This window comes from Aspergillus puulaauensis, chromosome 2, assembly GCF_016861865.1.
Source record: "Aspergillus puulaauensis MK2 DNA, chromosome 2, nearly complete sequence".
NCBI lineage: Eukaryota > Fungi > Ascomycota > Eurotiomycetes > Eurotiales > Aspergillaceae > Aspergillus > Aspergillus puulaauensis.
Genome location: NC_054858.1, coordinates 2479795 through 2506529, shown reverse-complemented (window position 1 = coordinate 2506529; position 26735 = coordinate 2479795). Strand labels below are relative to the sequence as shown.

The 26735-nt window shown below is 51.1% G+C and overlaps 8 protein-coding genes across 8 annotated transcripts; 4 read left to right on the top strand and 4 right to left on the bottom strand.

Moving 5' to 3' along the window:
• Positions 1-1386: 1386 nt before the first annotated feature.
• APUU_21032A (glycoside hydrolase family 31 protein) lies at positions 1387-4515 on the top strand (the record flags this gene model as incomplete). Its single annotated transcript, XM_041699739.1, has 4 exons — positions 1387-2108; positions 2159-2569; positions 2620-2790; positions 2844-4515. 4 exons carry the CDS (start codon positions 1387-1389, stop codon positions 4513-4515), a joined length of 2976 nt encoding a protein of 991 aa, XP_041552794.1.
• A 450-nt stretch (positions 4516-4965) lies between these two features.
• On the top strand, positions 4966-6873 carry APUU_21031A (alpha-amylase; the record flags this gene model as incomplete). The annotated part of the gene is made up of 9 exons (XM_041699738.1): positions 4966-5115; positions 5168-5206; positions 5267-5379; positions 5434-5542; positions 5593-5821; positions 5869-6031; positions 6088-6234; positions 6292-6532; positions 6592-6873. The coding sequence occupies 9 exons, from the start codon at positions 4966-4968 to the stop codon at positions 6871-6873; spliced, it is 1473 nt and encodes a 490-aa protein (XP_041552793.1).
• Positions 6874-7191: 318 nt separating this feature from the next.
• On the top strand, positions 7192-8033 carry APUU_21030A (uncharacterized protein; the record flags this gene model as incomplete). The annotated part of the gene is made up of 2 exons (XM_041699737.1): positions 7192-7394; positions 7514-8033. 2 exons carry the CDS (start codon positions 7192-7194, stop codon positions 8031-8033), a joined length of 723 nt encoding a protein of 240 aa, XP_041552792.1.
• A 2837-nt stretch (positions 8034-10870) lies between these two features.
• Positions 10871-12012, bottom strand: APUU_21029S (homeobox domain-containing protein; the record flags this gene model as incomplete). The annotated part of the gene is made up of 3 exons (XM_041699736.1): positions 10871-11023; positions 11109-11816; positions 11911-12012. The coding sequence occupies 3 exons, from the start codon at positions 12010-12012 to the stop codon at positions 10871-10873; spliced, it is 963 nt and encodes a 320-aa protein (XP_041552791.1).
• A 1843-nt stretch (positions 12013-13855) lies between these two features.
• Positions 13856-14170, bottom strand: APUU_21028S (uncharacterized protein; the record flags this gene model as incomplete). The annotated part of the gene is made up of 1 exon (XM_041699735.1): positions 13856-14170. The coding sequence occupies one exon, from the start codon at positions 14168-14170 to the stop codon at positions 13856-13858; it is 315 nt and encodes a 104-aa protein (XP_041552790.1).
• Positions 14171-17812: 3642 nt separating this feature from the next.
• Positions 17813-18109, top strand: APUU_21027A (uncharacterized protein; the record flags this gene model as incomplete). The annotated part of the gene is made up of 1 exon (XM_041699734.1): positions 17813-18109. One exon carries the CDS (start codon positions 17813-17815, stop codon positions 18107-18109), a length of 297 nt encoding a protein of 98 aa, XP_041552789.1.
• A 395-nt stretch (positions 18110-18504) lies between these two features.
• APUU_21026S (uncharacterized protein) lies at positions 18505-18837 on the bottom strand (the record flags this gene model as incomplete). The annotated part of the gene is made up of 1 exon (XM_041699733.1): positions 18505-18837. One exon carries the CDS (start codon positions 18835-18837, stop codon positions 18505-18507), a length of 333 nt encoding a protein of 110 aa, XP_041552788.1.
• A 2946-nt stretch (positions 18838-21783) lies between these two features.
• APUU_21025S (FAD binding domain protein) lies at positions 21784-23708 on the bottom strand (the record flags this gene model as incomplete). The annotated part of the gene is made up of 2 exons (XM_041699732.1): positions 21784-21795; positions 21867-23708. 2 exons carry the CDS (start codon positions 23706-23708, stop codon positions 21784-21786), a joined length of 1854 nt encoding a protein of 617 aa, XP_041552787.1.
• Positions 23709-26735: the final 3027 nt, after the last annotated feature.

The following is a 26735-nucleotide window of genomic DNA, read 5'->3' as shown; positions in this document are numbered from 1 at the left end:
GACGAGAAACATGCAAGGGATGGGGAAATCTGGGGAAACAGAGCGGGGGAGTGAAGAAGATAAAGGCGAGCGAAAGATTATACGCAGTCACACTAAACTCCACTCGACTCCATACATGGTCACTATAGTGGCACCTGCAGCTATAGTCAGTCGCGAGGCCCCGCGTTACACCATCCAAGATTTCGGTCTCCATGATTTAACTGTCGGCCTCGCACCTTTTCGCATTAGTCTTGCTAAGTAAACTCTCACTTTCATACGCTGTGGTCGAGTATACAAGCGAGGCCCGAGCGAACACCGGACTACAGAGCCCCTGAGTCCAGGATGATTGTCTGGGATGACGCTCTCAGGTAGGATGCGGTATTTTCTGGAAGGCTTCCCCTGCAGCATGGAAGGCATCTCTTACCCTGTGCAGGCATCCAAGGGCCGTTGCCATCCGGTACGAGCATTCGCGCCGTGACTAGTGTGCTCGAACTAGACAAGGAAAAGCGTCCTTAGTGTCCTTACAAAGTCAATATCCGGTCTATCCGTACTCCGTAGTCTGGCTCGCTAAGATCTCAGGTCGGGAAGCCGAAGGGTAGAGGACTCGAATGGGGCAGGACAACCGATGCAGTTGACAGTGGCTGAGTGCGAATGCCGGATTTATGGCGTGCAGATGAGTACCGTACCACACTGCTCCACATTGCATTGGCACCCGTGCGGCTTCAAGTGCTATACCGCTGGATCGTGGATGCGTTGTTGATGAAGAGTGGCAGTTCTGTATTCAGGTAGTTACGCAGCTGGGACTCGGACCGCTGAGATATCGCCAAACAAAAGAATAGGACAGGATACAGAGAGAGAAGCGAAGATGTCAGAAGCCGCAGTTGCTCACCGGTAACTTTGGTAATACTATTACGCTGTTCTGGGAGCCCAGTCTCCTCCACTTCGCTCTCCACTCCTCCAGTCTCCCCATCTTCGCTGCTTCATCCTTGCTATCCTTCGTGTTATTTGCTCCATTATAGACTCGGACTTTTATCGGAAAATCAGCCAATCAGTGCTCATTGACTGACGATCCCCAGGCTTCAGGTCCCCCAGCTTAAGCCTGAATTCTATGACGTGAGGGCTGGAGTTGCCTCGGCCTCCCCGCATTATCAGGCTCCCAAGGCTTCAAGCATGCCAGCCATGATACCAGGATGCTACCCCTCCTTGGCCGGAAGTCGATTCACTCAGCAAACACGCCCCTTGCATTCCAGGTTGAACGGATGATCTTCACGCGCTGGGAGGGTGCCACAACATGATCGAGACCACCAGTGACTTGTCCGACTACCTTTGGCAGCTTTGAGGATAAATAGACGGCAAGGCCGGTGTTTGTTGGCTGATCATCGTACGATCGGATACGGCTTCTCCACCATGGTCGGCTTCGCGCACCTTTTTGCTGGAGTGTCACTTCCCGCCCTCGCTTTCGGCGCGGCTCAGCAGGATCCCTTACAACCCTTTTCGAATTTAGCGACCGCGACCGATACCGCCGAGCGGACTCAGTTCACTCTCGCCGACTATGTTGATGTCGGCGAAGAGCTGATCGCCAATGTTGACGACCCACAAGCCGTCAACGCCCAGTCCGTCTGTCCCGGGTACAGAGCATCCAATGTGCAACACTCAACTCATGGGTTTAGTGCCAGCCTAGAGCTATCAGGAAAACCGTGTAATGTATATGGGACAGATGTCGAGTCGTTGGTCGTGGAAGTGCAATTTCAGGACACAGACCGCTTAAACGTACAAATCACACCGACCTATGTGGACGCTTCAAATGAGTCTTGGTATGCCCTCCCAGAGGAATTGGTGCCCCGCCCAGCAACGGTCCCAGACGCTTCAGAGTCACACAGTGACTTCTCTGTAACATGGTCCAATGAGCCGACCTTCAACTTCCAGGTAACCCGGAAGGCAACTGGGGAGGTCCTTTTCGATACGGCTGGGTCTGTGTTGGTCTTTGAAAATCAATTTATTGAATTCGTGACGACTCTCCCGGAGGAATACAATCTTTATGGGCTAGGAGAACGCATTAACCAGCTACGGCTCTTAAGGAACGCCACCCTGACTACCTACGCGGCTGACATCGGGAACCCAATTGATGAGTATGTATCTGTCAATTGGCTTTTGTCAGATGCTAATGTGTGTTAACCAGAAACTTATATGGGCACCATGCGTTCTATGTAGATACCAGATATTACACAGTCGATGAACAGACTGGAGAGCATACGTATGTGAAGAGCAGTGAGGCTGATGCCACCCAAGACTATGTCTCATATTCGCACGGAATTTTTCTCAGGAATGCTCATGGCCAGGAGGTTATTTTGAACCCCAAAGGCCTGACATGGCGGACTATAGGAGGAAGCATCGACCTCACCTTCTATTCAGGGCCGACTGTAGCAGAAGTAACGGAGCAATACCAACGCAGCACCGTCGGGCTCCCTGCTATGCAAAAATACGACACGCTTGGCTTCCATCAATGCCGATGGGGCTACAACAATTGGTCAGAATTTGCAGATGTTCTTGCCAATTTCGAGAAATTCGAAATTCCCCTGGAATATCTCTGGTACGCCTATACGTTTCGCGCTTCAGATATTTGTTACTTACACTACTTAGGGCCGATATAGATTACATGCATGGTTATAGAGATTTTGACAATGACCAGAATCGATTTTCTTACAGTGACACCGAAGCTTTCTTGGATAGTCTCCATGCAGGTGGACGTCATTTTGTCCCCATTGTTGATGCGGCTCTATACATCCCGAATCCCGAGAACAGGTCAGACACGTAAGTGTTGGAGATGCTCGTATAACCAGTTGTTCACCGCTAATATTGTATAGATATGACACTTACACCAGAGGCGCAGCAAAAGATATCTATCTCAAGAATCCAGATGGCAGTCTCTATGTTGGGGCCGTCTGGCCTGGGTACACCGTGTACCCCGACTGGCATCACTCCGAGGCGGCTAATTACTGGGCCAATGAGCTTGTGACTTGGTACGAAAAAGTCAAGTTCGACGGCGTGTGGTACGACATGGGCGAAGTATCGTCTTTCTGCGTGGGAAGCTGCGGGTCTCAGAACCGGACACTTAACCCGGCACATCCGCCTTTTAAGCTGCCCGGGGAACATGGAAATATAGTGTTTGAGTACCCTGAAGGGTTTGAGAGGTCCAACGCAACTGAAGCTGCCTCCGCATCCGCTGCTTCTTCCAGCCAGGCCTCGGCCACAGAAACTTCGACCTCTGCTACCAGCTCATACCTGCGGACATCGCCCACGCCGGGGGTCCGTAATATCAACCACCCACCTTATGTGATCAACCATGTTCAAACCGGCCATGACCTTGCTGTGCATGCAGTCTCACCAAACGCAACCCACGTAGATGGTTATCACGAATATGATGTACATAGTCTTTATGGACATATGGGCATCCGAGCCACCTACCAAGGCTTGACACAAATATGGCCGAAGAAGCGTCCATTCATCATTGCGCGGTCAACCTTTTCCGGGTCCGGAAGATGGGCAGGTCACTGGGGCGGTGACAACTATTCAAAATGGTCGTCCATGTACTTTTCGATCTCGCAGGCGTTACAGTTTTCTCTCTTCGGCATACCGATGTTCGGAGTTGATACGTGCGGCTTTAGTTACAATAGCGACGAGGAACTTTGCAACCGGTGGATGCAACTTTCGGCCTTTTTCCCATTCTATCGCAATCATAATGTCCTTGGGGCCATTTCCCAGGAGCCTTATCGATGGGCCTCAGTCATCGATGCGTCCAAGGCAGCAATGAAGATCCGGTACGCCCTACTGCCGTATTTCTATACGTTGATGCAGAACGCGCACACTGCAGGGTCCACCGTTATGCGGGCGCTGGCTTGGGAGTTTCCCAATGATCCTACGCTCGCTGCGATTGACAACCAGTTTCTAGTCGGGCCGTCTATCCTGGTGATTCCCGTTCTTGAGCCACAGGTCGACACCGTTAAGGGTGTTTTCCCAGGCGTTGGACAAGGAGAGATATGGTACGATTGGTACACGCGGACCGCGGTGGATGCACAGCCTGGAGTCAACACAACAATCCAAGCGCCACTTGGCCACATTCCTGTTTATGTTCGGGGCGGAAGCATCCTTCCGATGCAAGAGCTAGCCCTGACAATTAGAGACGCTCGTCAGACGCCGTGGGCATTGCTAGCCGCGTTAGGTAGCGACGGAACTGCGTCAGGACAGCTATACCTGGACGATGGGGAAAGCCTCTATCCAGATTCTACTCTTAACGTCGACTTTGAGGCATCCGGATCGAGCGTTAGGGTTTCGGCAGATGGTGGTTGGGAGGAAGCCAACCCATTGGCAAACGTAACCATTCTGGGCATCTCTAACGAGCCGTCCTTCGTAAGCTTCAACGGCCAGCAGGTGCCTGCAGATTATGACGCTGTGTCGCGGGCTCTATTTGTAACGGGGCTGGATCAATTTACGAATAATGGAGCATGGGGCGAAGACTGGACTCTTGAGTGGGAATGAGTCAGTTGAGTTCCGGAAGAGCTCGGGCTCACCGACATTGAGAGATTGCAGGCTACCAGTGTCCTGTTGATCTATCGGGCCTTTCCATAGTGTCAATGGAACCGTACTTGAACACCTCCAAGAGAAAATCAAACATCTCCTAACCTGCTGATCGCACCCCGCAAGCAATCCCAGCAGCTTCAGAAGTGCCGCTGCGGCTTCGAGTGCTTCCCCACTGGGGCCCCTGAATTTCCCTGGAACCGCCCCCCATCAGCGCCATCAGGTCTCGATCAGCGTAAATCTTCCAACCAATGTTACAATGTACGTACATGCCCACGACTAGGGCCGGGCAATCGCTGGAGATTAATCGCATCGCCGTCAGGAGATCATAAGCTATGCACATAAATACTACAGCCATGGCCTCTAGATTTTTCTGGCCTGGCACACAACTCTCTCTTTTTGCAACGAAGAATGCGATCGACTCTCCTTCTCTCTCTGGCTGCGACGGCCCTGGCGGCGACTCCGGCGCAGTGGCGATCGCAGTCTATATACTTTTTACTCACCGATCGTTTCGCCCGCACGGACAATTCAACGACTGCAGAATGTGATACCAGTGCTGGGGTTTGTCTTCCTCGTGAAATAGAATGGGCCTAGACTGACGAGAAAACAAAAGAGATACTGTGGTGGCTCGTGGCAGGGCATCATCAACCAGGTACGCATGTTGCGCCACGCTATGCGCTTGTTAAGTGATGCGGATTGTTGATGAGACCAGCTGGACTATATCCAAGGGATGGGCTTCACGGCTATTTGGATTACGCCGGTGACTGCCCAGGTTGAGGACTCCTCGAGTGGAGATGCGTACCATGGCTACTGGCAACAGGATCTGTGAGTGATTGTATCTTACCTCTTATTATACTGGGATGACGCTCATCTAGGTAGATATTTTCTCAACTCTCAACTTGGAACGAAGGACGACCTCCTTGCACTCTCGGACGCATTGCATGAGCGGGACATGTACCTGATGGTTGACGTCGTTGCCAATCACATGGTGGGAGCGATGGTCCACGATTGCCGGCATTGGCTGACTGGCAACTTTAGGGATACGACGGCGCGGCCGATTCTGTCGACTACAGTGTCTTCAACCCGTTCAACTCGCAAGACTACTTCCACTCTCCGTGCTCGATTGATGACTACGACGACCAAACTCAGGTCGAGGAGTGCTGGCTGAGCACAAGCGCTGTCAGTTTACCAGATGTCGACACTACCCGGGATGATGTTAAAACCCTCTGGTACGACTGGGTCGAGGCTCTCGTATCGAACTACTCCAGTATGGCCCGATCCGTCAGCCTGTATGATCGAAGCTCACCCAACTAGTTGACGGCCTCCGAGTCGACACAGTCAGGCACGTCCAGAAAGACTTCTGGGCAGACTTCAACGATGCGGCGGGCGTTTACTGCGTCGGCGAGGTCCTCCAAGGTGATCCAGAGTACACCTGCGCATACCAAGAGCTCATGGACGGCGTGCTCAACTATCCAATGTACCACCCCGAGAACACCACCCAAGAAAATCAAGAAACCATTCTAACTTCGAAAGCTACTATCCCCTCCTCAGGGCTTTCAGCTCTACATCTGGCAGCATAAGCGAGCTATACGACATGATCAACAGCGTCAAATCCACATGCGCCGACTCGACCCTGCTGGGCAGCTTCATTGAGAACCACGACAATCCGCGATTCGCCTCGTAAGCACCCCACCAATATCTTTTCTCAGAACCACCTACTAAGCTAGCGATAAATAGGGAAACCGACGACATATCTCTCGCCAAAAACGTCGCCGCCTTTGTCATCCTGTCCGACGGCATCCCCATCATCTACGCCGGCCAAGAACAGCACTATGCTGGTGGCGAGGACCCCGAAAACCGCGAGGCAACCTGGTTATCTGGATTTGACACATCAAGCGAGCTGTACAAGCTCATCGCCGCGTCGAATGCGATCCGCACCCATGCCATTGGCCAGGATGACGAGTGGATTACCTATAAGGTATTCACTATGCAACCCTTTTTTTTCTTTCCTTAGTCGGCCACTAACATCCTTGCCAGAACTACCCAATCTACCAAGACACCTCATCTTTAGCGATGCGCAAGGGCAACAACGGAACACAGGTGGTCACTGTTCTCACGAATGCCGGGGCCGGAGGCAACTCTTACACGCTTTCCCTGCCTGATACGGGATACAGTGCTGGGGCCGCGCTGACGGAGGTCTTGTCGTGCACGGATATCACTGTTTCTGATAACGGCGAGGTTCCTGTGCCGATGGAAAGCGGGCTGCCGAGAGTATTGTACCCTACTGCGAAGTTGGAGGGCAGTGGAATTTGTCAGTAGTTTGGATTGGATATCCACTATGATATTATACTGGTGTGATATTAGACTGGTGAGATATTATATATATCTATATATATGTTGATTTTAGATTTTAGATTTTAGACTTTGATATTTTTCAGTTATTGTGCAAGTACCGAATAAATATGTCCAGTTTTTGTCATAAGTTATATTCACTAAGCAGGTGTTGCTCCTTTAGTTCCAAGTGAAGAGAGCACCCAAATCTCCAATGAGGAAGCTCGCTTAGGGAGTCTATCTCCGTCAACAACGCCCGCGCTTATTTAGCTTCGGTGGTTGGCCGGCGCCCCGGCACTTCACTGGATGATGCCCTCTTCTAATCTCACTTCATTCCATCTCACTTCACTTCGTTTCCTCAGCCGTCGAGTTGCGGGGCAATCGTCCATCTTAAATGAAATCGCGGGGTCCACTCTCACTCTTTGTCTATCGCGACTCCGCAAGAACTCGCGGTTGAGGTGGCTGGGAACAACACGCCAGCTCACATGGGTTCTGCCTACTACCAAGAAGTACGAAGCAAGCCACCTGTACTTTGCATCGTATGGTCCCATAAAAGCACCACAAGTTGCAAATCCCGCTCTCGTCCAAAGTGAGCTGAATATACTGAACTAACTAACCACCCAAACAGGTCCTCTACAATAATAACTAAACTCCTTGAGCTGGAAATAAAAAAAAGAGGAAAAAAAAACATGACAACCCACGAACTCTACATCCCCATCTCAGGGCCAGGCCTAACTCCCCAATCCCGGTCCCACTGGTCCTTCCTCCTGCGCACCCCAGGCAAGAGCTACGGCGACCTCTTACACGTGCAGGTCATCGACCTCGACAGACTCTGGTACCAGTTCGACAGCAGGGAGGGGATCGACCTCACAACGCTACACGCGGAGGGGATGGTCAAGATCACGGATCTGAGCGCGGAGCAGCGCCGGCGGGTGCTGAGTGTTATCCGTGCGGAGGCGGCGCCGAGGGATGGGAAGAGGAAGTGTCAGGAGTGGGTTGTTGATGCGCTGGTTAGTCTTGAGGTTGAGGAGCTGGTGCCAGATGGGACGGCGGAGGTTTGGAGTGGGCTTGTTGGGAGGGGGATGGGGGAGGTTAGGGGTGTTTTTATGGAAGGGGAGGGGAGGTGGGTGTCGCTGAGGGGGTTGTGATTGTGGCTGTTATCGTTGATATGGTGGTGGTGAGGAAGGTTGGTTTTGTGGACTGGAGACTCGATAGTGAGGAGGGAGAAGTGGAGGGCAAGTGATTGTACTTTTGTGGCCCTACATATCAACTCGAACTATCTTTCGACTTGGCAAGCTCATGCATGCCTATATTGACCGCATTCAAACAGGTGGAGATACACGGCGCATACAGACAGCATCTTCCTCACCGTATTGCCGGATCTGCCGTTGGCACTGACACCGACTGACAATCCAACACGAAGTCAAATAAGGAATCCCAAGGACTCAAGGGGAGAAAAGCGATTGCGGCAGCAGTGGGGAAGAAGCGGCTATATAATCCAAGCCAACCAGGCACACTTGCATCTGGCATTTCCAAGTTTCCCGGTTTTCGGCTCGCCTGGCATGTCAGGGGACAACGCAAGGCATGGACTAGTGAATAATGGTGGCCACTGCTCCAAATGTTAACTCGGCTGCCTGTTCGAGTGCCCACCCTGAAGATTTACCTATTTCGGTAGTCTTGGTGTTATATACTTTTGTTGTGGTTGTGAAGGGTGAGGCTATACTTAGTGCTGTGGCTTGTTGATAGGGGAGGATAGACATATAGCCCTAGATATTAGTGCTAGCATGACAGCACACCACCATTTAAAGTGCCACCAGCCCGGGAGAGCCCCTCCAATAGAACCCGCATGAAGAGTTCTCCGTTCTGTCGGTGCCGCTGCCAATCTCGAATTCAATGTCGAATTCAATCTCAACGCCACTGTCAGTGAGAAGCTAGGGGCCACGCTGGAATGCCGCCAGCGTAGCACTCCCGCCGTCATATTTGCCACCTTGCAAGCCTGCCAGTAGTACTACGTAGCAGTGATAGTCCCTTGCGCAAAGGGTGACATTGATTTTCAATCGCTATAGCTCTAATCCACACCTTATAGGTCCACTCCACCGGTTTCAGAATCCAGATATGAAGAATGCTGGGGACCCGGGCAACGGATCGGTAACGCACACACACACTCTCCCTTGCGTGCTGCAGCGATCGACTGCACGTTCAGCAATCAGTCATCAGACCCCGGGGGCGGCTAGCCTGCGGCCCATCCATCCCATTCCCATCGGCATGAGCATCCCCAGATCCCGGTAAGTACGTGGCCTAGCCTTAGGTGTCAGTTGCAAGATTCCGATTAGGTAGTACTAGTAGAGAGGGACATACCGCCTGGATTCCGGGGAGGAAAGTTAAGTTTGGACCCGGCGTCCGCGGACGGACCCCCACCCTCCCTGGTTGTATTGATCTCCCTGTCACCCAGCCTGCTGGGACTGCGTCGTTTGTACTGTTCCGGCCGGGTCGAGTCTGTGTGGACTGCGGTTCCGCTGCGGTTCCGCGTTCAAGGTACATTCTTTGTCTCTCGATTCTCCCACCCCCTCTCCGCTCTTGCCTTGCCTTGCCATGCCATGATGCCATGCATGCGTGTCACTGCGCTGCAGGTTAGCACAGGTTCTAACCAGAACAAGCTATCGTTGCGAGGTAGGCAGGTATCCTAAAGTGGAAATCTGAAAGAGCCTATGAATATACGAATACAGTCAGTAACCACTCATTATTGTGTAGTAGGAACGGATACGCGGTCCTCGAGTCACGAGGCCTCCCGAGCCCCTACCCCAAATTAAGGGGACCTGCCATCGGGAATCGTAGCCTGTTCCACATGTAAGCTTGGATGGCACGGACATCGATCGTACGAGGAGAGAGTGTGAAAGCCAGGATCTCACAAAGAAAAGATCGAGAATCGTTCTGGGCGCCAGCGATCCGATGGGCGATCGTCACTAGCGACGTCTTAGCAGTAGCGCACTAGCCAGACTAGGCAGGAGTTCCCCAGACTGCTGGTGGCCTGGTTTTTCTGGTCCTTTTTCTTGAGATAAAAAAACTGGCTCTAAATAAAGAAAGAACTCTTGATCGCCGTTTGCTAGCCTGTCATTGGAGGATCGGGGATCTGGATACGAAGTGGAGGGTGTTCGTGGTGAACTTGACAGCGCAGCTAACAAAGGATGCGCCGATGACACCTGACTTGGGGCGGATGAAGTCGGTTCACCGCAAACTGTAATACTATCTGGCAAGGTCTAATTTGGAGTCAAATTGAACATGACAGCTCTGGCTTCTACCGGGTCAGACGTGCTCGTACCTTGCGTCGGTTCACCGCAATTTGTTCGTGGTCGTGGCGACCATGGTTCATTCTCGCGCTCCCTTACCAGTGCGTGCCACCGGAATTCGCTTTGACAGGGACCGGTCCCTTGATTGCAAATCATCATGACTTCATTTGCCATATGATCTACTGGTAGAATGTGTGGTTGGGTGAGAACAACTGTCAATGAAAAGTCTATGACATGGTCGCATAATCATACTTGTACTGTACAGGTTGTAGTAATAGAACTTCAAAAGATGAAACAAATAGCAAAAAATCAAAACAAGGAGGAAAGAAATGAAAAAAAAAAAAAACACCAAACCCCTCAGATGCATCGACAATTATTAATAGGAAAAAAAGGAAATCTTCCAATATGCGCTGAAACGTAACATTCCAAGTCCAAGTTGTCCATGCAAAGCGCAAAATTCAATCCCAAAACAAACAGGGTATCAAGGTGTGTGCATCACTCGATAAAGTGGTCGGAGATCCTGAGCAAGGAAATAAAGAAAAATAAAGGAAATAAATGGGGAAAAGACATCGTATCGTGTCTATCCAGCTTGGCCCCGTAACTCGTAATGTGGATGTACCTTGCGGCGGCGTCTAAGTTGATATGGCCGTGATATCCTATTTTCAATCCAGCGCGTAACTCCTTATATCGTTCACCGTCTAATGTCTCCACTGGGGCGATGAATCGGACGGCGTCTGTTCCAAGTCGCTCAGAGGAGACTGTCTTTGATCTGTTTCGCTTCCACCCGTTCGCATTTGATTCCGCAAGGCAGGGAGTTGGCGTCTCCTCGCGTTGATGAACCAATTGCTGATCTAGTAGATGTTAGTCCGATCCAAAAAAATAAAAAAAAAAAAAAAAAAAAAAAAAGGTAACGCAGGGTTGCATAGGCTTAAATACCTGGCTGATTGTGAGATTCGTGCGGGTCATGAACATCTGCTTGTCCTCTTCGCTTGGATAAGGATGGTCCAAGTGCTCATGAAACCACTTCTTGAGGATCTCAGTAGTGGGCTTAGGGAGGTTTCCACGCCTGCGCTTGTTCTTCGAGTCGATGGGGTCGCCGAGAATGCCAAAATTCGACTGAGGCCCATGTGATAGCGCTTGCGGAGAGGCGTGTTCGGGATCACTCTGGTAAGCCATCGGCGGGTAAGGATATCCCATCTGGCCATGCATAGGCGGCACGCTCCTGTACGAATCGGTACTTATTCGGTCGCCCATCGGATGAGGCATGTGGGAGGTTGGCGGGTATCCGTGAGGCATGGCCGTCATCTCCGGTCGTGAGGCGCCCCTGGGATCAGGGTAGCCACCCATCCCACGCTCAGGATACGACTGCAGATCGCGGATTGGAGGAAGCATAGGACTCGGGCGCGAACCGTAGCGCGACGTAGCATTGGTGGCGCCTGGAACGTGCGCATGATCCCTGGGGTGGTGGGAGTCGGGCCTTGTACCGGGGTAATCACGTTGATCGAACTGTGATTTGAACGAAGAAGCGTAGGGAGGACGAAAGTTGGGCGTCACATCGTGCGATGATGTTGGACGCTCGCGTGGCTGTCGGGACGTATAGTATGAGGTCGACTCGATTTCTTCGTGTAGGTGTGGTGGGAGCAGCTGTCAAGGCACAGTTAGTATACTTACTTCTTCGTCTCCCCCCACTCATTGACATGGGGCAATTGTCTCTTTTTATTTTTTTTTGTTTTCTTACCTCGCGAAATGACGGAAGGGCTTGGTTGTCGGCTGGTAGCCCGCTGGCATATGAGATGGCCATTTTTTTAGAACCCCCACTTTGGTCACGGCCCTGGGACATAGACGACAAGACACCTAGCGACGAGACGAGCAACCGAAAACTGGGGAACCAGAGAGCCAGCGAATATGGATGGTAGGAAGGTTAGAGTTGAGTTGCGATTGCACAGCAGAAGCCGACCCGCGGCTTGTACACAAGAGCGTTTTGCTGTACCACGCGAAAGGTGAGATAAGTATGGCAAGATAAAGTATGGCGGAGAGATGGCGGAGGTGGACACTGGAGAGGCAAGAAGATGGAGGGAGAAGGAGCTTTAAAGACCAGATGATACGATGGGTCCAAGAGGGAGAGGAAGGGGGTGAGTGTCAGGGCAGGCACTAATGGGGTAGAGTTAGAGTGGGGGAAGACGATAAGCACAGGACAATATAGAGCACAGAGCACAGAGGCAGTCGAAGCAGTGCGCGGCGTCCGTTAAAAGTACTCGAGTGCTCGACCTGACGATGACGATGGAGCAACAGCCAGTGAATGAACGGCTCAACCAAGGTTATGCAAGGAAAGGAGGATCCAACAGTTCTTGCTGGCAGCGCATCCCAATTATTCTTCAATCTTTCTTTCCGACAGGAGGCACTCACTGCTCTGCTTCGAGTCCCCTTCCTGATGTGCTCTCACGAGGCGAGGTCTTGCTTGCTTCTCGCTTCTCGCTTGCTGTTCTTACTGTTGCTATCCCTGATGCTGTCTTGAGAAGAAAATAAAATAAATTGAAAAAGGAAATAATAAAAAAAACAGCCAAATACTAAATCCAAAATGAGCCCAAAGAGGAATTCGAGATTTGAAATTGTTAGCGTCAGACCAGCATCTCTGGAACGCTAGAGGGCCTCAGTCCGTCATTCCTGTCCAGTTCCAGTTCCAGGTGCAGTCCCAGCCCCAGTCCCAGTACCATGATCCATAGCCCATGGCCCATAACCCAGAATCCACGGCCAGCAAGAACAGGGGGGGAGATCCGAGAGGAAAGCCGCCGATCCCAGAGTGGATAAGAAATAATTGACGGTGGAGCCAGTGCCAGTCGCAGCTTCGTTTTCCTTTCGTTTCTTTTTCGGCGCTCGTTTTTGGTCGTCAGAATGAGGGGAACATTCCTGATTCAGTGCCGTCTTAATCATCGCTAATCCTCCGGCCTCAGTGAGTTTATTTTGGCGGTTCCTTTCGTCTGGGACCTCAGCTTGCTGTGACAGATCTGCCAAAGTGTTGTCTGACTCTGCTGAGAATGAGATAGTTCACTAGAGTCTAGAGATGAACTGTTCATTAGTCATCCCATGGCGAGACTGACAGTCCTCTCTCTGATGCCCGTTCTTCGACTGCATCGAGTGTCGAGTATCGACTCATTATTGCTGCCATTGCCAAATACTACACCCCTCCGTTTCATCCCGTCCATCCCGTTCATCCCGTTCGTCCCGAGATCTCTCCCCTCGCAGCATATGCACTGCTGCTGAGTTGCAGCTGCATTTCTTTTTCCAGCCCATCCCTTTTTGGTCTCCTGCAGCGACAGTTGTGGCTCCAGTTCGGGCTTTTCTTGCACTGAAGAACCCAAACCGAACGGGGTTAAGCAGGTCAGCCAACCCTTGTGACCGTTGCTCCTACTTTCCCTCCTTCATATAGAGTTCCCTCACACACGAGCCTACCTCCTGGCGACTCCATACTCCATACTTCATAGGAGAACGCACTACCGTAGACGTACTAGCCGCCAGTCCAGATTCGCCCCCGGCCGAGCCAAAACATGGCTGAAACTGGCGCTCTCTGGATACAGATCCGATCAAGTAAACTTCCAGAATGGAGCTAATCTGCTTCTCGTTTCCAGTTTGTCTGCTCTCCGATAGCACCGCCCCCCCAAGCTCTCATCCTGTCGTAGTCAGCTTTAATTAGGCCCCTCTTTTGTCGTGACTCGTGAGTTGAGAGGTATTTCAAAGTTCGCTTTCCTGCGACATTCCCCATACGGATCGTAAATTCGAGACTTTTTTTTTTGCCACTTAGACGGGGTCGCCCCATCTGCGTGCTCAAATCGTCGCTCCAATCCGCCTTCGACTATGAATAGCCCATCGCTTATTAACTGTGAATCTCCCGAGAAGGGTGGAGTAACTGGACCGGTGTTGCAAGGAACCCCCTGCGTTGGAACTTTGGGCGAGATGAAGTTCTTGACTTGGGGAGTCGAAACTCGGACCACACTGATCATCCTGGGAACACGTCGTGCAGGCAACAATAACAGAGAGAAGGACAGAAATTCCTGCAGCACTGTCACTTTGCCTGAGCAGGGATTAGCTCGTCGAGGTATTTGAATTCTGGGTTGAAGATTCCAAGCGAATCAAATCAAAAAGAAGATCAAAAATTGCAAAGCGAAAACAAAAGGGTCCAGCCAGTGGGCAAATCACGGACGCTGCGTGACTGCACAGGTGTAGCGACTAGCGACGGAGCAGATCAACAACCAGCCTTCGGATCCACAGTGTGGTCGTGTCAGAATGTCACAGCATATCACAAACCCAGCCAGGATTCCATATTTCCATAGCCTATCCCAGCCCCGGCGCAGCCAGGGAATCAAGGAGGCTCATAATTCATGGAGTGGCAGCAGTGTAGTCCCAGAGGGGAGGTGACGGCAATGGCGCTGCCCGCGTCTTCCCGCTGCAAGGCCATGATGGGAGGTCTGGGTTTTCGATCGAATCGAGGCATCTTAGATCGATCTCTAACATCAAACGGGAGCAAACGAGGAAATGAAGGACGCAAGATGCGAAGAAATCGCTGGCTTCGCCGGGTCTCGGCTCTGGGGCCAAAGCCAAACTTTAGGAAATTGATTCCAATTTCCTGGTCAGGAAAAGACCGATCGCCCTCTCCACTCCTTTTTTTTTAATTCTTTGAAGATGTACCTCAGGATGCGAGATGCATGCCAGCAGCTGCACGCTCCAAATTGCACTCCCAAGACTTTCAATCGCCCCGAGGCAAGTCACTACTCCAGGAAATGATCCACGTCTCACACCCCCTCTGAGACTCTGGAGTCTGGACAGTTGGAGTCTCCCCTTTCGACTCAAGACTCGGAGAAAAAAAAGACTGATCGCCGAGAGATCATTCTGTTGTTGGTCAAATATGGATCTCGTCTGACGTGGGGTACCTCAGATCCAGACACCGAAAACCAATAATTGGGGAGAAGAATCCGAAAACGTTCAACTCCAAAAAGGTAACGACCGCGATACTGGACGTGCTTCACAGGACAACTACAGGAAGTAGGTAAACTAAAGCAACCAAAGCGAATTAGTTTCCCACAGCCATTGGCGGGTTCAGGCATATAATCCGCAAGACTCACTGCCCCGTGCATATAACATCTCAGGTGTCACCGAAAGGCGGTGGCGGGAGACAAGACGGCAAGGCCGTCGTCCCCAAAATCGAGTTCCCGTGGGAGAGAAAGCTTGGATAGGCTCAGAATCAAGTTGTAATCGAAACCGGAAGGTGAAGTCCTGAGCTGAGCCCAGAGCTGGGTTCCTGGGCTATTGGACCGCTGGATGACTGGGTTAGACTTGGTTGACTCCCCAAACTTTAAGATCCATAAATAGGGAGCCACTTGAAGGATGAGCGACCACGAGCATGACAGCCTGACAGTCAATTGGAGTTGCGCACCCCGCTGCATCGACATTGGTCGAAATCTCAGGAGTTCCACCCAGTCAATCGTAGTTGCGCGCAGCGCTATCCGATGATGATAGCAGCCCTGACAATTCCACGAGGGAACGAGCTGATCATGTTTAGCATCGCTGCCAGTAGTGCCATCATCTGGTACATGACTCGGTCGGCCAGCCACCGGGGGCAATGACAAGCTCCACTTGATGGGGCGATCGAGAGCATCAGCGAATCCATGATTCATGGGCTCATCGCGTTCCGAATGGATCGACTGTCTGGAATGTGGTTGGAAAATCATGCTCTCTACTCAATAATCAAATAATGCTGACAAGGAAGACCCCGGGTTGTTCCTGTAAAGATGCGAAGGTGGCTGTCAAACTTCCCATGGATATCGCCCGGAGCCGCGCTGTCTTCTGGTTGAATCGTCTGGTTGCCCAAGCCACAAAATACTTGAATGGGAAAAGGAAGCGCGTCTCGAGGGCCACGACATCCAGATCAAACTCTGTTGGATCTCGACGAATTAATTAGCCTCAGACTTCAAACTATTACTGGAGTGGCCTCTCATGTGCACGCTAAATTAGGCAAATCCTCCTCGTGGCCCACGATCCGCACGGAAATTTTGGCTTAAGCCAAAATTTTTGACAACTTGAGACGCCTGTCACTGGGGACGGGCCACTCTTGTTTCTGGTAACCAATCTGAGAGAACGTATTGCAAGCACCGCCGCCTTTGAATCTCGGTTCAGAGCCACAATGCTTCAGAACAGTGGCGAATCTCGCACTCTCTGGAGCCTGGCGGACGAGACCGAGCGTATCTGCGTATTCCGGGGCCACAGTGACGATGTGGCAGGATTGGCGTTTAGTGCCCTTTGCCTCAAATCCCCACCATCAACCACAATCACAGGCGCGACAGCGGCGACACCTCGGATCCGACTCCGCTGACCCCAGCGGGAGACAGGGGCATCCGCCGTCCGCTGTAACCCTTCAAGTCCCAAGCCGCCGGAGTGACGTCCGGGTCTGACGCAGTGACACTTTCTGACACTTTTCTCTGACAGGCTGACACTGACACTGACACTGACGTTGACGTGATAGGGAGTGTGCGGGATTCCCCCCTCAATCTACTCTGTGCCGGTATTCTCGATCCCGAATTTGCACCTTCCTCTTTTTTTAAGCATAGGCTCCTGTTGCTTGAAGCCACTAAGCCAGGCTTCAGGTTGCTCAAATATTATTTAGATCCGATCGTGCAGGGCGCAGGGATAAGGCAGGGCCGGCGATCTGTGCCGAGAGTCGTAGCAAATTACGTCGGAGAGTCGGCTGTTGAACACCGAGTCACTCCGTGTGAAGCATACGGAGTAAGCAAATTGGGCCTGAACCTGTCCCATCAGTTCGTCTGAATTGGCCAATTCTTGTGTTTGCCAGCGCGCAGAATTTGCTACTCATTGGCTGCAGTGCTCGCAGATCCTAGCTGACTGAGCCAGATCGGGCGAACTGCTGCGAACTGCTGCATTCTGCTGCAGGACGTAGTCGGCATGGTCATTTGTGTTTATGACTTTAGATCCCCGATTCCCCGGGCTACCAGTGCCGGTGTGAATTTGTCATTCTGCTACATGTGCCACCGGACCTAGGGCTTGTTTTGTTGGTGTACTCCATAGGATATAGTTTCCTCCTAAACCCCGGTTCACCTGGACAGAAAGGTTGCTCTCTTTGCGTCCCCTTGCGATTGGAAACCACTTCGTATATTCTGACATCATTGGCGTCTGAAATAAATTGTTTCCCAGCTCCAACCACGAGATCCTTCCAGTTGACCGATAGGTCGATTTCTCCGACGTTTTACCCAGATTGCCAGAATCGACTCTGTCCACTCCCCTTGCCCAATTGAGATTGGCTTTTCAATAGCCCGCCGTTCTATTTGCATTGCATCCCTCGCTCGACGCTCCCCGCCAGAGTTCAATCGGCGGCTTCCCCCACTCTAAATCCCATAAGGAGTCGTCGTTGAATTGACCAGACATCATGCAAATCGCAATCCGGACAGAATTTCCCTGTTTCTGGGCCCCCTTGAAGCACGGAGACCCCCCATCCACATGCGCACGGATGATCGACGACCTATAATTTGCCCTGCAGGAGTTCATCACTCAGCGAGTCAGCCGATGGAGTCGGTGCGAGCGGAGACCGCAACTAAACCCGGCTCTAAGTTCTTGGTCCTGCCCACATTCCGAGAATGGTCATGACGGCCGTTGTCTGGTTCTTCACAACGATCATAATCGTCTTGTCTCCTGGTGACCATTGCGTTGCGATCCCCGCTGTGGCTTTCCAGCTTGGGCACGCTATTTCCTTATCGAATTTTGAAAGACGTATGATCCTATCCCCCCGTCGCCACGTTGTCGCGGTATCGAACGACTTCGAGAAAATTCTTGTCGACAGTTATCGTGAGAAGTCGGATCATTCTCCGCTTTTGGGCTGGATGTGGTCAAAGGTCCATAGCGCCACATGGGATCCAAAGATTCTAGGAGTCTAGGCCAATATGCACCTTCCTGTTTCGGCTTTGACCTTCACACAGCTCAATCTTCGGCACGTAATATCGAATCCAGCTTCCGCTTGTCCTTTTCCTCCGGCATGAGCGGCAATGCATACTGTGTTGTACGTCCGGTATGAAATAAGGCATTGCTATTGAAGCATCGACATGCCTTCGTCCAGAGACTCTATTTATCCCTTTATGAGGGGATGTATGGGCCTTGGCTTCGTTTAAACCCAACGCAGGCCGGACTGGGCTAGGGGAGCACCCTTGCAAGCCATCGAGTTTCTCGAACAGAGCCTCATGTCAATACCTCCTACGCATCGTCACCGGAAGCAAACAGCCCATCCAGGAGTATCCCTTGGACGCTCAGACACCCCACAGGTCATGGTGCTAAGCTACCCACCACTCAGTAGGCCCCTGAGGCTCTCCTTGATTCTTCTTTTACTAATCAGAAAAGACGGGGGCGGTGATAGATGCGCAAGACGACCGGTGCTTTTCCCCGGTTCTGGCTCAGCCATCAGACCATCAGATATTGCGGGCCCGTTGGCAGTATCGAATGCACACGATAAAGTCGAATTAAACCGTCGTTGGCTGCTAGATGGCTTGTTTTGGTTTCCGGTCCCACCTGCAAGGATTCTCGAGCACACAATGTTCTGGTCAAGAGGCGCCGGCAGAGGCGGTAAAACGCTGCAATCGGTGTACATGCCATGGGCTAAGAGCTCGGGCATTGATAGGGCACCTAACCCCCAGCACTGTTCTCACTCTGTGGCTGTTAGAGTACAGTCCCCAATAGAAGTAATTTGGGTTGATTGTCACTCCAGCTCACCATGCTGCCTGCCACATGGGTATACGGGGTTATACTGAGTAAAACATTGTGGACTCTGACGTTCCAACGTCCCAACACGAATGCCCCAAGCTTCTGTCTATCCGAAATCTCCACACTGTCGTATGTTTCTTATGACTGCCGCGTTATAGGGGAAGCCTCGTCTTGGTTGGCACGCTGGCGAGAAAATAGTATTCAAATCCGGCGTAGAATAAGTGGGAGTTCAAAAGTGCCAGACTAAGGCCCATGACTCAAACTGTATAATCAAGCCTGCTGCACCTGAGTCATGGCAGAAATGTCTACTCAAAGACAGCTCCCGCACTGTCATAGCGAGACTAAATCCTGCGCTTAGCAACTCACATTATAAGAGGCGATGATTCCGGCGCGTTATCGCCGTTTGGCGGGGTTCGCGTGGGCTCGCAAACCTGATACATAGGTGTATAGGATGGTTTCATTGATGCCTGGTCGTGTGTTTGATAGATCATGTATGAAATGGCAAGCAAGTTGCATTTCCCCTGCAGTTCAATCTGCACTCCCCCCGATCGGATCTGGGACATGATGTTTTGAAAATTCCAGGCTCTTGAAACTGCTTTTGCACTGTCATTGCCTAGTGTACCGAGTTGACATGGCTCATGTGAAGGTGGCCAGTGCAGTATGGATGCCCAATATAAACGCTGCTGACGCTTCTGAATCCTTTAGTGTCTGAACATGGTCCGACTGAGTATCAAGTGACGAATATAGGCAAAGTGGGGAGCGAGAGATGAGCTGAGTGTCAGAATATCTGCTCAAAACCAGGCCTCGCTAGCCCAGGCCCGTGACCTCCCCCTTTGTCACCCAAAACGGTCCATTTGTGTCAAGTTTTCCCCCTCAAGAAAACATTCAAGTGGCATTGCACAGGAAATCCCCAGGAGTGACAATGGTTGACGAGACGAGAAGCTGAAGTTGCTCTCTTTGGACATTGAGCTCCCTAAAACGCACACCGAATAAGTACGCCCAAAGCAGCACTTATTTCTCAGCACTGCTGGACTATACAGTTGACCCGTGCTTTTACTCGCGACCTTGGTGCATTTGCTTGTAAGTTTCTTCGTTGGATCTTTACATTGGGCCTGTCTCTTGCCGATATCAAGAAACAAAGGGATTCAACAATATGCTACCTTGCCTTGTACTATTATGTCAATATCAACAAACGGGTTCGAACTTGCCCTGCTCACCATACGACGATTATTATCGCACTTCAGTACTTAGTGGTCACATAACAACAACTGGGGCATCTATCAGCCTCGCCCAGACTCCAGAAGAGACTCCGGCTCCCTATATTGCTAAGTTGTCCCATCCTCGGGCACCATCACCGGCCAGTCCTCCATGGCGCGTTCCTAGTACCCGCGATCCATATCAACAGGGCAGGTACAAGGGCCATCTGCTCAATCCTATTCCGAGCTCGTCATCCATTGCTCCTTCCTAGATGTGTTAGCCCAGGCTGGGCAACCACGATGCGGCTCTTTCGCTCTTTCTGGATTCCTGATGTCGAGTAACCAAAAGGAGCAAGAAACAAGAACTGTAGTATTCCAAACTGATTGAATATCTGCCAAATAACCAGCGTGGTTACCGTGATTCCTTCAATGCACCATCCCCTTCTTATCAACCAAATATACTAACTCTCCTGTGTGACCACCAGCCCAATTTTCTACTCCGCACCACGTGTATTAGCCTTCACGAAACAAATTAGGGTGGACGCTATAGAGTATGCCCGTTGACAACCCGCCTGGATCAATCTATCAGGCGGTTGGGTAAGTTTGGGGCATGGTGCAACTACCTAAATGAAATTCATACAATACCTATCAACTTGTCGTTGGTGGTGTATACTCACTTTGTTCAACAATATCTGATATACGTATAGTAATGGCGCCTTGGAGGTTCGGTGGTTGTAGTGATCACCGTTAACAGGTTGGTAACATCAGGCTGGTGTATTCTAAACAAGTGCAGGATAGATTTATATGATGAAAAATACAAGTAGTATAGAGGCATGGCTATCATGTCAGATGATCTACTAGTATACATCAAGATATTAACAATATCGAGGAATATCTAGCAGCGAGTGAAAATAGGGACTATTATGGCTGGGGATAGGAGTTGTGCCATTGATAGAGTGAATAAATGTATCGGCTATTCATACTACTTGATGCTTATCAGGCTGATGACTGATGGGTTCTGCCTGGCACTCGGTGACCATGATATGGGGCTTACACACCGGCGTGGTTAGAAAAAAGGTCCGCATGTCCACAGAATTAATCCGAAATTATTGCCACATTAAAATTATTTTAATTCTACAGATTCAAACCACGATAAGCTATAATTTTAATATAAAAAAAAACCTCCCTAATCTAACCTCCCTAATCCCCCTAATCTTTAACCACCCTAATACGTGGTGTATATATAGTGTGGAATTATAGTATAGAATTAGTGGCAATAAACAGGTGGGTCCAATCCTAACCACGCTGACCTTTTTTCTAACGACGGAGAGCTGCATCGCCCCATGATATTCACCCAGAAGCATCATACTTGTTGGAAGCTCCTTACATCGTTCCAAGGTTATCGATAAAATAGTATAACTTGATTGACACCTGTATATACTCCGAAATAACAACCCAAGTATAGGTAGTAGGTACCTTTGCCAGCCACCCATCTAAATAAGACTACTACAAAAAGCCCCGAGCAGGAAGTGAAAAGCGCTAGGTAAGAAATGGACTCTTTCCCCGAAGACTCGGAATAACAACACAATCGGGCTTGATAGCTCCGATATCCCCGAGTCCGAGTCCGCCGCCGCGGTTTGTTTTTTTTTACATATATATGATCACCACGTCTCCTGTGCATTTTCCGTTAGTTCCTGTTATTACTTCTTGGGTTCGATAGCGCTAAACTAAGATTGTGACTTACCGCAATGTACTGTCCTGCTTCTTTTTTGTTTTCCCAGAACAGCTCGGCTTCTTCGCGGTTTAGGTTTCCCTTGGCCATGGCGACATCGATCAATGCAGCCTCGACGCCCTCACCCATACCTTTACCGCTTCCGCATACGAAAACACGGCCATCAAGCGAGTTTACCACGAACCAGACAAGGTCGGCTTGGTTGCGGACTTCTTCCTGGACGTACTTGCTCTCGCCGCGACGACTCTGAACGACCTTACGAACTTTATCCTCTTCCACGCCCCACTCGCCGCGGTAGAGCTCGTCTAGCAAGGAATCGCGAACGCCCTGCAACACCCAGACCTTATTCGCGCAGTTCGCGGACTGAAGCCGGCGCTGAACGAATCCTCGGAATGGAGCGACTCCGACACCAGCGCCGATGAGGAGCATGGGGCCGTCAGAGGCGAACCGCTTGGCGAGTGGGTTCGCCATTAGGCCACGGAACATGGGGACATGGAGGCCGAGGTTTCCGACCTCGCCGCCGTCATTTTGAGCTTGGATGACGCGTCGGGCGAGGCGTTCCATGTAGCCTGACCCTACGCCGGTTCGGTTGCCGCCCTTCCAGTCGTCGGATTCCGCGACTGTTATGGCAATTTCGATTAGGCGACGGGATTCCTCGCCTTTGCGCTTGCATGAGATCATGGGGTCTTGTGATAGAGAATAGAACCGGGGCATGAGTTGGTTGAGGGCGGACAGGAGGTGGTCTAGTGGGGGATGGGATGAGGGAAAGGCGTGGAGAAGTTGGGAGACGGTGATATGTGAGCTGGTACGGAGGTCACAGAAGGCACCTTGGCCTTGAGCTGACGATAGGTATGTGAGGATCTTCTTCTCGCTTTGTTCGCTGGCATATTCGGCGAGCAGCCGGAATAGATTCTTTGTTGGGGCATAACTCTGGATGTCGGAGCACCATTTAAGAAGCTCTCGTCGGGTTGTGATCAACTCCCGGGCCTCGTCCTTACCCCAAATCGTTGGCCACCGACCACTGGAAGTGCGGACTGTGATCTTCTTGTCGCGAATGAACTTTGGAATGCCAAGCAGGTTCAAGATATCCTCCACCTCTTCCTCCTTGTTCATGGGGCACACGCCAATAGCACCACCTACGACGAAGTCGACGTTCCCACTCTCAGCAGGATAGTCGGTCACGTCAATGTCAAAGTGGTATGTCCGCTTCTCTGCGCCAGCGCCTGTGAGCTCTCGTGCATGATAAACGGGAGCTCGGTACACATTGTATGGAGGGTGAGGCTGCACGAAAGGAGGAGGGTGATCTTCAGGCCCAAGCTGCATATCCACAGCTGATGGAGGAATTGTCGAAAAGGAAACCTTCTTCTCAGGAAGGGGAGCAAGGTTCGTGAGCTCGCTGTCAAGCGTAAGGAGGTCGACATTGAGCTTCAGGCTCTCGAATGCCTTGTTATCCGGTGGAGTGACAGGGTTGATAACAGAGACAGGGCCAGGAGTCTGGTTCAGTGGTTGAAGACGACAGCATCCACCACCACAGCACATGGGCTGAAGCTTCTGTGTGCCTCCTGCTGTTCCTACATTCTCCAAAATCCGGCGCATATCATCTGGACCCTGTGAGATGAGAACGGTGGACGCACGCCTGCGGCGTCCAGTGCCATCTTCAGATTGCTTCTGTGAGAGCTCTTCGTCGGAGGGTTCTGTAGGTGGTGTCGTCGTCGTCGACGACTCTAATGATTCTGTCTTTTCTGAGCCTTGTGATGAAAGCGAAGAACCACCGAAGCTCGTGTTCGTAACGGATAGCGAGCGCACTCGAGGCTCTTCGGGGACAGGGTTATCCGGGTGCGAGGTCGATGACATGGGCACATTGCCTGATTGTGAAGGGCGTTGGGCATGGTATGTCGGCCTTGAGGCCGCCGCCTTCGGCGACAGCGCGGTCTGGGGTAGAACGGCGTGCACTAAGTGACGTTCAGCGGTTGGCCTTTTGGCATTGTCAATGACAGCAAGGTTACTTACCCATTGCGAGTCTGAACTGACGGACAAGCAAAACAGATGAGTGCAAACCGAGGACAGGGCAGCAAGTAATTGGCAGAGAAAGGGCGTGAATGTGTGAATGAAGATTATAGTGGATTTGGGGGGGGGTTGTCGAGATTAAAAGACAATCAGATGAGAAAAGGAGACAGCCAAGGATTGATTGTGAACATCAGCACACGGCAATGAGTCGTCAGTACGTAGCACAAATGTTGAATCAGGAGGAATCTAGGATCCAAGGAGGTGAAACGGTGAGGGTCGATAATAATAGTGGATGGGGGGTGGGATGAGGCGGAAACGACCTGTCGGCTGGGGCAAACCGGTACCCGGGACAGTGGTTCCGCAACGCTAGGCTTGACGACGTGACAATTAGGAGACTTCTAGTTTGCTTCCCAGTTTCCTAGGTTCTTCGAATGCGGGCCTTGGTTTCGCTTCGAACGACGACTGGCTTTCCCCAACGTTTTTGCGGCTTGACGCGAAGTTGAGGGGTGCTGTGTCGAAGGAAAAGCAAAATCAGATAAGGGAAATTGTGCTTTGAGGGCTCGCCACTCCACGTCATTACCACCGCATACCGTGTGTAATTTTACCCGAGTTTCCTGCCACTGAAGCAGCCGAACCCAGTCCTGGAATTCGCGAACGGCAACGAGGAGCGACTAGTACGTAGTAGGAAGTATCTGTATTGTTCGAGAAACAAGTAAAATAACCCCCAACGTTCACGGGGTCTGGAATGGATTTGACTAAAGGATTTAAACACAATAATTTCTTTTTCCTCCGCGGGCGCTACCCATTAGTTCTCTCATATATGGGATTCCCAAGACGCCCGTGGAGACGGCGGACTGCTCCGATCTGTCGCTTGACGCTTCTCCAAGGACTCCAATTCCACCTGCGAACGCGCTTTTCGGTCGCGGATTCCGATCACGAGTGCCGAGAGCACTTTGACCTCCCAATTGATGCGATGGAGAGCACGGGATAATTCCATGTCATACGAGAGATATTCAGGAGAAGCACAGAGTCAGTAACAAGCCCCCTTTGTCGCACTCGAGTGGCCTGACGCTTCACGGAATGTGGCCAGCGGGAGCCGAAATACCTGACTGTAAGGTTACCGATCTAATCTGATCCGGCCTTGGCCAATTAAGTTGGGGCCTTTGGGTTTGGGAAATGGGAATCCCCCCTCGGCTGCGGTCTATTTCCCGAGGTCTTAAGTCACTGTCAGAACCCCAGCCAGTTCACCTGCTTGGAATTCACTGATCGGCACCGAAAATGTACCGGCGTCGCGGCGTCCGGCACAGGCTGGACTGCGACCGTTTAGCTGAACGAGTAGTGTTGATCAAGTTATCGACTGTCGACGGCGCATTCGGTAAGTGACACACATGACAGTTCCGGATCAGATAACTTTTTACGGTAATTTACAACCTCCGTACGCCCGTCCATACATCCATTTGTGTGGGAATATGTTACCGGATGGGTCTCGATCTTCCCTCGAATTGCTTCTCCTTGCTCTTCAGCTGCCCCGTTCTGCTCTGGAGCGCGTAGACTATCGGCTTGCGAGTTGCGATGAACATTTGACTACCTTAATTGTCCCCAATCCCCTGTTCCCATTCCTTTTTTTTTTCCTTCGCCGAGCCCAGACTGGAAAAGTAAGGAGAGCCATGTGGGGCGTCCGATGTCGGCCCCGAGCCGTGCTGCCGTGTACGGTATCAGATCAATCAGATACGCGGTCACTCACAGGCTCAAGTAATCAGGTTACAGCAGCGGATGGGGATCCCGGAAAGGAGATCACGTTCAGCTTGGATTCTCAGGAGCGAGGGACCTGACATTTCAGGTAGTTGGGCAAGAGTATCCCAAGAGTGGCGTTGAATGAAATCATAGCCATCGATGATGCGATTCATGTTCTGGCAAGCTGGCAAGCTGGCAACTCAACTCCTGCTATTTTCTCCACAATATGGAGAGGTCTACTCCAGAGTGTGGTAATTGCGAGCCACGTAACTGGTCAAATGATCCTCTTAGTCTAAATATATTCTGCAGTACGACTGAAGAGGAGCCGAATGCCGTCCTGTTGGGCTCTTCCTCCAAGTCAAGTTCTCTACTCCAACCTGGAAGTCCAGATAACCCCGCATCTTTATCTGGTCCTGGTCTTACTAACTGGACGCCATCAACACGACTAAGTTTGACGTGCATCGGCTCAACAGCGATTGCTCGGAGGCCCCCGAGGCAACCGAAACCCTGGGGAACATTCGCTGAAATTATTAATTAGTTACTCTATAACGTCGGTGAATAATGCTCGCAGTGGCTAATGCTTGGCTCTCCGCGCGTGACCTCACTGTACACCGAACAGATGAGGACCAACGAAGATGTGTGTCAGCCCAACCACTTTCCAAGAACATACACCGAAGATGAAAAGAAAGGAGCGTCCAGTTAATCTCACCGGGGTGGTAATGCATCGACCAAAGTACGTTTTACGTTTCAGGTAGCTGTTATAGACTTGGCATATGAGTTATATAACGGCTAAATCACGGTTCAACCGCGGAATTACTTATATGCCTCATTTGCCTCACTCGAGGAAGGGAGCGGCTAAAACCTTGCTCTCTATTCGACCACGTTGAGGTTTCGAGTACAAAACTCTGCAGACTGAAACCAGGACTTTGCATCATTCATTTTCGTTGATCTGCGTTTGTTCCCGTCTGCTTGCTTTTGTCAGAAGAGGTGCTCGCGTGCTAGTAGGTATGCTTGCGCTACCGTGATACGTATGCAAATCTTGGTCCCTAGCGGCTTAAGACTCCATCTATGATGCCTAAGTATATAGAGGCCCAAGTAAATAGATGCTCAAGTATAAGCCATGACGTTATGGCAATATTC